Source organism: Eucyclogobius newberryi, unplaced genomic scaffold (assembly GCF_026437365.1).
Source record: "Eucyclogobius newberryi isolate DKJ021-1_F unplaced genomic scaffold, fEucNew1.0.hap1 SCAF_17, whole genome shotgun sequence".
Taxonomy (NCBI): domain Eukaryota; kingdom Metazoa; phylum Chordata; class Actinopteri; order Gobiiformes; family Gobiidae; genus Eucyclogobius; species Eucyclogobius newberryi.
In genome coordinates, this window is record NW_027315801.1 from 17,568,354 (window position 1) to 17,580,402 (window position 12,049).

The 12,049-nt window shown below is 43.3% G+C and overlaps 1 protein-coding gene across 1 annotated transcript in view; it reads right to left on the reverse strand.

Moving 5' to 3' along the window:
• Positions 1–6,551: 6,551 nt before the first annotated feature.
• LOC140363577 (nephrocystin-4-like) overlaps positions 6,552–12,049 on the reverse strand; it is a 75,719-nt gene continuing 70,221 nt past the window's right edge. Inside the window, exon 12 of the mRNA XM_072450212.1 lies at positions 6,552–6,734. Within this exon, the coding sequence (XP_072306313.1) occupies positions 6,596–6,734 (139 nt within the window). The 3' untranslated portion in view covers positions 6,552–6,595. The remainder of the gene's footprint in view (positions 6,735–12,049) is intronic.

Sequence of the window (12,049 nt, forward strand, 5' to 3'; positions counted from 1 at the left end):
ACAGCCATTTTCAGATCACTCCAGAGATGTTCAGTTTGGTTCATGTCTGGGCACTCAAGGACATTGACAGAGTTATGCTGTAGCTGCCCCTTTGTTCTCCTGGTTTTGTGCTCAGTGTCGTTGTCCAGTTGAAGATGAACCTTGGCCCCAGTCTGAGGACCAGAGCCTCTGGAGCAGGTTTTCATCAAGGATGTCTCTGTAACTGAATTGAAAATGAGAATTTTGTTTCTCATTATCGGAGAGTTAAAAGTTAAACTAAAATAATATTTTAAAAACTGTCTGTGCTTTTAAATACAAACTCTGTTTTATTTTTTCGTAATATCTTATTGCTGTAAATGTTTTTTTATGGTTTGTGTGCTGTGGTGTCTTTCACTTTTCCCCAGGTCACCCTTGTAAAAGAGCTTTCGACATCAATGGGTTTCTTACCTGGTAAAATAAAGGTTAAAAACATAGAGTCCTTTAGGTGCATTTTTGCAAACTCCAGGGTGCAGTCATGTGCCTTTTCTTGAGGAGTGGCTTCAGTCTGGCCACTCTACCACACAGGCCTGATTAGTGGAGTGCTGCTGAGACGGTTGTTCTTCTGGAAAGTTCTCCTCCCTCCACAGAGACACACTACAGATCTATCTGAGTGACCTCCCTGACAAATTACCTTCTCCCCGATTTGGCTGGTTCCAGCTCTAGAAGAGTCTTGGTGGTTCCAAGCGTTTTGCATTTATATATGATGGAGGTCACTGAGCTCAGAGGAACCTTCAATGCAGGAGACACTTGTCTGTCCCTTCCCCAGAACTGTGCCTTGATACAATCCTGTCTGGGAGGTTTACAGACAAATCCTTGGACCTCTGACATCACTGTTAACAGGTCAGGTGGACTCCAGTCCAGTTGTAGAAGCATCTCAAGGATGATCAGATTTTTTAATACATTTGCAAATAATTCAAACTACCTTCTTTAAAGTTGTCATTATGGGGCATTTTTGTAGAATTTTTAGGCAGATGATGAATTAAATCCATCCATTCATCCATCTTCTTCTGCTGCTTATCCTGGGCTGGGTTGCGGGGGCAGCAGTCTAAGCAGGGACTCTCAGACTTCCTCCTCCCCAGACACTTCCTCCAACTCCTCCGGGGGGATGTTCCCAGGCCAGCCGAGAGACATAGTCCCTCCAACGTGTCCAGGGTCTTCTACGGGGCCTCCTCCCGGTGGGACATGCCCGAAACACCTCCCCAGGGAGGCGCCCAGGAGGCATCCGGAACAGATGCCCGAGCCACCTCAGCTGGCTCCTCTCGACGTGGAGGAGCAGCGCCTCTACTCCGAGCTCCTCCCGTGTAATCTCATGCTCCATCCTTCCCTCACTCGTGAACCCCAAGATACTTCAACTCCTCCACTTGGGGCAAGGACTTCCCACCCACCTGGAGAGGACGAGCCACCTTTTACATGTCGAGAACCATGGCCTTGGATTTGGAGTTGCAGATTCTCATCCCAGCTGCTTCACACTCGGCTGCAAACCGTCCCAGTGAATGAAATCCATTTTGGAATAAGGATGTAACATAACAAAATGTGGAACAAGTGTGAACACTTTGCGGATGCACTGTATCCCATCTTCATCGTCACAAATGTAAAATGCACATGTGGTGTAGCTGAGCGGGCGCGGTGCTTGTGGCATGCCGTGGCTGTTCTCGCCCACGCTGGTCATTTGGGCGCCGTGCAGTGCTCTAGCAGCCATCAGCGTCTGTTAAGTGCTGTGCCGTGCCTCAGATCCATTTCCTCGGAGAAGTGCAGGTTAGACGGGCTGCAAATGACGCCACGAGATTACTCCGAGACGCTTTTATACAAAACTGTCTGCAGTTTGTGTGTGTGACGCAAGAGTGTGTTTGGATATTAGAGGTCACACGGATGTGTTATAATCATATAGGGGTGGAAGATATTAATTAAAAAATATATACCTAACATTTTGGGGGTTATCTCCATGATAATAAGTTAATTCATCAGAAATGTGCTAAAAGTGCCTGTAAATTGTGGCTGAGGTTCAAGAATCACTAAACCTGAATGGACAGTAAAATTAACCACAAGAGTACAGAAATAACTTCTCAAAATTAGTTGCTCAAAACAACTTTAACGACACTGTTTCGCATTTGATTGGTTCCTGCATGTTAGAGTAATCCTGTATAGTCCTGCAACTGAGTCTCAGACAGTAGGAAGGAACATTTTTTTTGGATGATCTAATCAGCGCCAATTATGTGTAGTGCTTTTCTCCCAAATGCAGACGTTATCTTCTCTTGAATGGGTTATTTTTGTTACTTCTTTTGAATCACACCCATCAGAAATCATGGAGACAGGATACTGCGCCAGACTACATGTCTTTGTAAAGTACATGAAAAGTGCGTTGTCTTGGAGACCCAGGCAAACTCTGCATAATAGACCAAATGGCTGCACAGACACATGTTAAACAATTTGTGGAAAGAGACCCACGATAAAAGTGGCCTCATTACAGAACGCAGTGAAAAGTGTGGAACACTGTCCGACTTAACAACTGGGTATTTGATCTGCCTCAGACACTTGGCTGTGTGAAACTCAAATCAATGATAAACTAGAGCAAATGTGGCAAAAGAACAAGAGAAGTTGAGCAGAACCCGGCTCTACAGAGAGATGATCAATAGAAGACCGATGATGGACAAATATTAAGCAAAATGGACGTCTTGAGTTTGTATAATGTTGTTTCCTCCTGAGAAACATTGTAGAGTTGTGTTTTGATTCATTAAAGAATGTTTCTGCAACTGCAATTCTTCTGCAATTCTTCAACTGCAAGATAACAGGAAAACCTCTCTTTCCTCATGTGATAACAGACATTCTCCCCTAACAAACATTCCTTACAGGAAGACTGCCGTCGATGAAAAATTATGTTTTATGTGATAATGTCATGAATGTTGTCTGGATCTGCTCCATACACCGCATGTTTTCTTGTGTTATGCATTTTCCACTGTTTAAGGTTTTATGTTTCAACACTCTAACCCGGGTATGCCCATCAAAGGTGAAAGAAGATGTAAAATGTATCTACCTCAAGAAATAATGTGCACAAACTGCCAAAAGTGTTTAACGTGTAAATGTTAAAACGGGGTTTAATGTTTTTTGCCAAAATTACGTTACTCCAGTTTTATTTTCTCGGCCAGGAAAATGTTAAACAGGAAGTCGTCGCAGTAGCGCCCGCCCCTTTCACTCCCAGCATGCCCTGCAGTGCTAGGTAACAAAAACGACGCTCCGAGCTAGGAGCTCCCTTCTTCTTTTCTTCTCTCTCTTCTCTCTTTTGTTTTTCCTTTGTCTTTTTCTCTTTTGAAGCCGTCTCCACGGATGAGCTTTGACCCTTCCTTTGTCTCAACAAAGCGTCCGCCACGTGGGTCGACAACGCTAGGCCAGCTCGTCGCCCTCTGAACTCCGAAACACCTGGAAACACCTGGAACTAAGTTTAAGCGCTAAACCGGACAGAGACTTTCTTTTCTACTTCGCTCCTTCTATTTTTGAAGTAATCTACGTCATTTACATGGATCAGCGCTACGTTCTCATCTGAGTAAAGGCCGCGTGAGGAGCTAACACGCCGCTAACGCGTTCCACCGCTAAGAGAGGAACTCTGGACCAGTTCCAAGCCACGCGCTGCCGCCCCGCGTCACGGACATCGCGGCACGGACTGCCCTGCGGACACGCACACGAGACGGACCAGCTGACACGCGCCGCCTCGCGCCACCGCTGCCCGCCGCTTCGCGCCACCGCTGCCCGCTGCCCGCCGCTTCGCGCCACAGCTGCCCGCCGCTTCGCGCCACCCCGCGCCACCGCCGCCCGTCAAGGACCAGTTCCAAGCCACGCGCTGCCGCCCCGCGTCACGGACATCGCGGCACGGACTGCCCTGCGGACACGCACACGAGACGGACCAGCTGACACGCGCCGCCTCGCGCCACCGCTGCCCGCCGCTTCGCGCCACCGCTGCCCGCTGCCCGCCGCTTCGCGCCACAGCTGCCCGCCGCTTCGCGCCACCCCGCGCCACCGCCGCCCGTCAAGGACCAGCCAACACGTCGCTGCCAGGAACCAGTCCGGACCGAAACTTACAGATCGTAAGCGAGCTCAGCGTGTGGCCTTTTTGCAGTGTGGCTTGATTTGGGTAGACCCGGCAACTCTTTCCTCCTCCTTCCTTAGGGCCTCACTTTCCCTCTTTTTGATATAGATTAGCATAGACACGTTTGATTATTCAAGGCAAAACCCTGGTTTAACATTACCTGCATGAATCTGCTGTTAAATCTGATATGAACATCACCTGTGATTTACCTGCATTAATTTCTGCTCCGGCGCCATTTTGATTGCCTTTTTGATTGCCTTTTTGATAAATAAACTACACAAAAGAGTTATTGACTATTGTTTGTTTGATTAGACTATGTGTAAGTCCCTGAATCGTTGAAGCCACCCTTCAGACCTTTTAACGAGCGCGATTAAGGACCGTATCTTAGCTTTTTGGATTTTACCCTGGTGACCCGTCCGTCTCGTTTCTGCTAAGAAATCTTCCTTAATCATAAACTGAATACCTGTAGTTTGAGACCCTACAAGGCTATCTCCACATATCAGACAAGATACTTTCATCAAAAACGGGAGTCATATTTGGCTTCATTTAAGCTTGTTTTATTGATGGCGTGTGCTGCTGACCTCTTGGCCAGGACCCCCTCGATCTAAATGGGTGTTTTCCTGGTTAAATTAAAGGCGTGATGGACAATTTTTCGCCGATTTGAGAACTCAAGAGGAAGTGCGTATGCGGACGCACAAAAAACACGTGCGTTTGTTTACTAGCGTGATGAATCGCATCGCATCTCTCGTTTCCCGTAGATTTCTTCTGAGCCAGCTCGAGCTGTCTTTCTCTGTCTTAATTTTGTCCCGTACACTGAGGGAACTATATTACGGACAGATCCATGCGCTTAGACACAAGGAAACGTGCTGTTCTCCTGGGGACGAGCCAGAACGAGGCTGCAGGTGAGCAGTAGGTGCATCTATGATTGATACGTGGCAGGACTAATCGGCAGTCCACGCCACAAGGAAATGAGACTCAGATTTGGGCCAAAGAATTGTACATTACGCCTTTAAGGCGTACTATAAAACGTACTTTCTATACACATCGTGTCAAATTATACAACATTAAATACTGGGGCTTAAGATGTTGAAAGTAGAAGTAGATTAAAAGTAGATGTAATGCAGTAGTCGTGATATTGAAATACACAGTTGTAACATGCATGTGGAGATAATACTGCTTTTCATGGGATAATCTTCTTAAAAAACAATACTGAGTGTTCTTGTTGTGCAAGAGGAAAGATGTTTGATATAACAATAAACACTAGCCTAAAAAAATCCTTTATAATATTATTATAAAGGATTTTTTTTGCTGCAGAAATGTACTACATTAGAGATTAAAACAAAATTAATTGGTCAAGATGGGCAGTGTTTACAGCTAAGGATGCACGAATTGCACTTCTTCCTCAAACATAGAGGACTTTGAGACCCTTTAACTATAACTAACTAAACAAATGGGGATGTTATATTTCTACAAAAACAGCTACAGTAAAACTAGCAAGTAGCTTGGCTAACTTGCAACTCGACCCGAGACACAACCACACGGGAGGTTATGTAAAAACAACTATAAATACAAACAAATACTAGGAAGCAGAGTATGTAAAACAGGCTAATTGAACTCACAATTCTCTCCAATTCCTCTTTCTGCTGTTGTGCATGAATCTAACCAATTTGGACCGACTAAACACCACTGACAGATGAATCAATAAAACAACTCAAGGCTAGCACTAACTGTCAATAGACGGTTAACCGCTATCTTGTGCTTATTTTGCTGTTTTTTACTGGATGGGACATAGTGAACTATAATAAACACAGAGCAGTGGTACAGAGACAAGTATTTAAACTGTGCACAACACTGCTTAATAAAAACATCTTAAAGACCTGTGGTGTCAAGTTGTATGTGGCATCTTCTTACCTTAGCTAGATAGTTAGACAAAAAGCTGAAAAATCTGTTTCTTCACCAATGTAAGAAGTAAAATAAGTAAAATAAACTATATATGATTAGGATTAATCCATAAATACTGCAGTGTCATTCAGGTTTGCTCAGTCTTTTTGAGATAAGTCCATTATTATTTGAGATTTAGTGAAGAGTTGTATGGGGCACTTTTGTGCTCTCTGGTGGTACAATTGTGTATTACATGAATATTTAGAAAATAAGTGAAAAACAAATAAAATATCAGTTAACCGGATAGAGATTTTTTCCAGTCCATAGGCTTTATTTGTGAGGACAGCTGTAAGCATGAAAGAGAGCAGGAGTAAAAATAACACCCTTAACCACTGCACCACTGGCAACAGTCAGAATATTTTCACTTGGTTTATTGACAATTAATCAGTTAACCATGAAGACCCTTAGTTCTTACAGTATACACCATATCTATTTAATAAATAAAAGCCACTTTAAAACAATAACCTTAACCATAAATATGCACAGACGCCAAGAAAAACACACAGCACAGACCCAAAAACAAGGAACATACTTTTTGTTTAGGCGCCCATCGTAACATCAATACACCCTTACCATAGCCTCTTTGCCGATGTAAACGGAGAAGACGTACTCCAGCTGAAAGACAATGGCCACGGCTGTGTGGTGGAGCAGGCTGAGATGTAGATTGCTGCGGAGAACCAGCTTTTGCCAGGACGGACTGGAACACAAAACACAAATAAATAAGAGAAGACATTCAAGTGGTTGGGAGCAGGGCTGGAGTCTAAGGTCAGAGCGCCACCAGGAATTAGGATCAACAGAGCACATCGACCCAGGAGGAGGCCGCAGGGTCCGGGGCTGCTCTGCTCACCACAAGCAGAGCCTCTGTCCGGACTCACCCCACCGGGATCTGGTCTGGACTAAAATAGTTGTTATGGGATGTGGAGTCAAGTGGGAACAGTTTCTTTCTGTTCTTTCATCTATTACCTGCCTGTAACTGTCAGCCAATCACAGCCAGCCACGATTACCTCACCTTTGCAGGCTTTCAAATAAGTACACTCTCTACCCTGCTTGTTCCTGCAGTGTAGCTTTTATGTTGACTGTGAATACAAAAGCAGACGATACTGTGACAAACACTACAATTACACGCACAGAGAACTCTTGCGTGCGCTAAACAACCAAACTTAATTCATCTTTCCCCTAAAACCTGTCAGACCACTCTTGTCCCAGTCTACAGCAGGTCAAAGAACAGATTAGGTGCAAGCGGGGGCTGAAAGAGGTTCAGGGACGTCTAATTTAGTATTAGCACAAGAACTTTGTAGCTATACTGTACACGCTAATAGAAACGTCAATCATACACATAATAACATATATTTCCGAGTGTAAAAAAAAAAGCTGTAACCATGCTCTCAAGCAAAGCGACGACAATCCCGGCCTGAGCAAAAATAGACCTGGGATGACAATAATTAACAATTGTTCAGGAATTTAAATATCTCAGAGTGTTATTAGAGCCATGATTAATCCTTCATAAAACCAAAATCCTTTTCAAACCATACATTTTAAAGGTCCCATATCATGCAAAATTGACTTTCAGAGCTTTTAACCTTCTTACAGAGCTATTGGTACCTCATATGTGCCCAAAGTGGTTTTAGCTAGAGAACAGTCTCCATCCTTCCCCTCGGATGAGCAGACGAACGGGGCCTACTCACCAGGATGAGTCAGCATGGTGAGTGCCACAGCACGCTTTTCTGTTTCAGCACTCAGGGTGGGTGGGGGACGCACGCTCACGCTGAGACTACGTCACGGGGTGGATGGGGGAGGCAGATTGCTCTTTGCGAGGGTGGGGGCGAATCTCAAACTAAGCAGACTACATTTCCGGGTTTGTGATCAGGGTCCATGATATGGGTGATATATTATAACTATTAAGTTATGGGTGTTGCACAACACTTATTATTATGAAATATGCCCTTAGGGTAGACTACAAAATGGGGAAAAATAGCATGATATGGGACCTTTAATGTACAACATTTTATACACATTCAGGCATCTTTTTTTGCACAATATTGACCGTGGCATTAAAAGCTGGACCAAGACGAGTCTGGCACTCCTTGAAGCATGCTACATAAGAAAATGGAAAATCCTAGATAAGAAAATAAATGCATTGTCCCCCATTTCCATAAATAACGAAATAAAACAATATAAGCCTTTGAGCTGGATAGATCATTTACGTTGAGTTACGTTGTGTTGCTCATAAGTTATTTGATCTATGCAGCGCAAATAAATATGTTGAAGCACCAGAAGGGGGAGGAGTTAGTCCTCTTCTGATCTAAACGAGATTACACTCTAATGCTTCTCTGTTTCAGTTTCTGACCTCTCCTGGTCAGTGATGGAACTGCACTGTTATATACAGCAGGAACACCACATGCACGGACTTACACGCACAGACGCACTTACAGACCCACCTACACCCACCCACCCAACGAGTGTGTGTGTAAAACATCCATTCAAGGTAGAAAAATGAAATAAATAAATGTGATCATTAAAAAAAAAATGATAAGAACACATTATGAAATGTTCTGCTCCAACTGTAACAACGAACATAATACAATATTATTGCATAATCTGACATAGTCTCACGTTCAACCCTGGAGCCACATCTAGTCATTTTCCTGGGTTTAATTAAAATGTGCAGTGCACTGAAGCTTGATTTAGGGTAACTGCAATTGGAAAAATCAAATTAGAAATGATGTTACAAAGTCATTCTGCTCTAATTCAAATGGTGAGCAGCTCTGAAAGCTGTAAATCCCTAAAACCTGGAGCTGCGATGTCCTTGAGTTTCTATATGTGTCCTTATCTAACACAAAGTCAGTCTGAGGACACTGCTCTGAGCCAGGGCCAGAGCAGGGAGGGAGGACCACCAGGCTCACACTGGAATCAGGAGCCTACTCCAGTCACAATATCAGGGGTCTAACTGGGAGGGCATCAAGCCAAACGACCCTCATTACAGCTGCACATTCATTTCATTCTTCAATTGCTGTGCTATATTTGACACACAAAGGACTATATTTTTTAGTTCCCGGAGGCATATTATACTTTCTTTTAATATACCAAAGTTGTGTTTTGTTTCAGTCACGCTTCAGTAAGTCTCCAGATTGAGACTGTTTCCCTCTCAAAAGCTCAGAACACCTCACTCTAACTGCTTCTCATAATCATATGCAAATCTATGAAACTCCTCTGGGTTTTAAAGTTTATACTTCTATACCAAATTTATTCAGATTTTTTTGGGGGCCTGCAGGCTTTATTAGACAGATGAGTGAGAAATGGCGGGTGGACATACGGGAAGACATACAGTAAATTGCCAGAGTCGGTACTCAAACTCATGAAACTGCAGCCGGCTGCACGTGGAGCCTGGCATATGTGCTGTGCCTTAACCATTAGACCACCGGGCAGCACCTTATTCAGAATTTTAGCATGAGCTGGGATGTTGTAAAAGATAAATATAGAATAAGCTGGCATTTTCTATTCATGAGTTTCATCATCCTGTCTAGAGGTTCTGTCTGTTTTTGACGTATCAATTTTGCTTTTGGACTGAAAAGTTTTCCCTGATGTGAGCCCAAACTGCGGTCGGTGCAGCACTTCTCCTGCAAACTATGTCCACATGTTTTTGTCCTGTTGAAAAGTATATTTATGCTAATTAGTTCAGCTCAGCGTAACATTTAAAGTCATTTTCACCCACAGCTAAATCTGTAATATCTAAGGTTCAGTTTTACAACATTGGCAGAAAATATATGATTTCATTATCACTTTTGTCACCGTAGCCCGCTCCTGCCAGAACACACGGACAGCTCCAAGAGTGTGATGGATTCATACACTGATTGTTGGTTAGCGCCTCCTGATTGCATGACTCATATCTGTATAATACTGTAATCATATTCATCAGCGCTGTTGATAGTACACACATTCATATTCATGCACACTAATCATCTACAGCGTCTTAGCGGAAGGACATTTTTACTTTGGCAATTATGTACTTTTGGTATCTTTATATTGACTTCAGGAAGTAACTGAAGACGTCTGCTGCAAATCCACGTGTTACTCATTCAGAAGGACGAGCGTGTGGGGAAAGAGTGAGTCCAGAGCTCATCTCCATCCACGGTAAGGTATGATCTTACAAATACTTGCATGCACACGCGGAGAGCTGGATAACTGGATAAGTGGCCTAGTCCATTTCAAACTATTCTTCCATCACATGCGGAGCAGACCAGGAGAGGCATTCAGACAGGGAAATGTTAGACGTGTGTTTGCACGTGGACTCACTCGTTTCAGATCAGCAGAGGACAAACTATGCTCCCTCCACCGCACGGGCACATACGGTTTTGTTTTGGTCTGCTGCGTTAAAGTCCTTTTCACATTCAGTCCATTGTCAACTAAAAGAGATTAATCAAACTTTTTGAGGACAGTGAGGCAAACATTTTAAGCAGGGAGAAAGGATGGTTTGAAATAGGAGTGAAGGAGGCAAACTGTAAAGATCGAAACCCCATTTTTTTGAACAGAAATGGAGGTTTGAGGTATAACATTCCAGAAGTATCTAGCACACTTTTGTCCCCTTAGCAGAAACCTGACCATGCTAATGCTAATGAGGTAAATAGAGCCCTAGCTCGGCCCACCATGGGCCCAACAGCCCAAGCTGTAGATGAAACTAATACTCCTCTGTTTACTGGCAGAGTAGTAAACAATGCAGTGTCAGTTTCAATTATAACTCCTCCCTGTGGGTGGAACTAATTTGAGCTCAGGAGGAGTGTAAATTCTAGCTCCATTTTCTTCAGATTGAGATTGACTTTCGGATGGATGTGACTGGATGTCTACCTTTGAAACTTTTCCTACCAATAAAATTCCTAACTAACCTCTCTAAATTAAGGCGCTAAATTAAGACTAAATTGAGGCGCTGCACTTAATTTTTCCTTTCTTAAAAACATGAAAAACAGAACTAGTTAGTTTTAAACTCGAGATAGGTTCATTATTATTGCGGCGGTCTAAAGATATCCCTCACCCGTGTTCCTTCAAGTTCCTGCAGAAAAATATTTATAGTTACCCGTTACTTCTCCCCTAAAGTAATTGAGTTAGTAACTGTACTATTGAAAGGTGAAAGTAACTAGTTACCAGGTAAAGTAATTATGAAATTAAGGTAGAAATGTGCTAGTTTTTACCTTATTTAGCCTGCAAATCATTAAATGCACCACAACCAGTGTTAGTTAGAAGTGATTCTCCTACCAACGCAATCTGTGCAGTCACAACAGCACAGGACAAACACCTGTCTGCTTTGCGCTTGCGCAGTAAAAGAGTGTGTCCACAGTCCACACTCGCCTGGCTCTCGTCTTTTTAGCACATATAAATCTAAAAGTGATGCTGTAAAAACTTATCCATGCATTTGTAACGTCTAGATTGGACTGTAACTCCCTGCTTGCAGCGTGTCCTAAAAGCTCCATAAAAAGCTTTCAACTGGTTCAAAACGCAGCAGCAAGATTACTAACAGGAACTAAAAGAAGAGAGCAGATTACGCCTGTGTCAAGTCCTTCCACTGGCTCATGTAGAGTTTAGAATCAAATTTAAAATTCTACTCCTGACCTACAAAGCCATAAATGACATGGCCCCATCCTACCTCAAAGATGCTATAGTACCATATTATCCAAAAATGCTGGCCTTCTGGTGGTCCCAAGAGTATCTAAAAACACAGTAGGAGGTAGAACATTTAGCTACCAAGCTCCTGTGTTATGGAATCAGCTCCCGGTCCATGTTAAAGATGCCGACACAGTCTCTTCATTTAAGACCAGGCTTAAAACGTTCCTCTTTGAAATTGCTTATGGTCAGGCCAGTTAGGAACAGAAATATAAACCTACAGTTTCAGCTACGCTGCCCTAAGAGCAACTATGCTGGGGGAAGTATGGCAGCTTGAGAACTATCCTCTTCTTCTGACTACTTATTCTATCAAACAATATTTAATATTTAATTCCACTTGCAAACTATTCATTGCCTTTT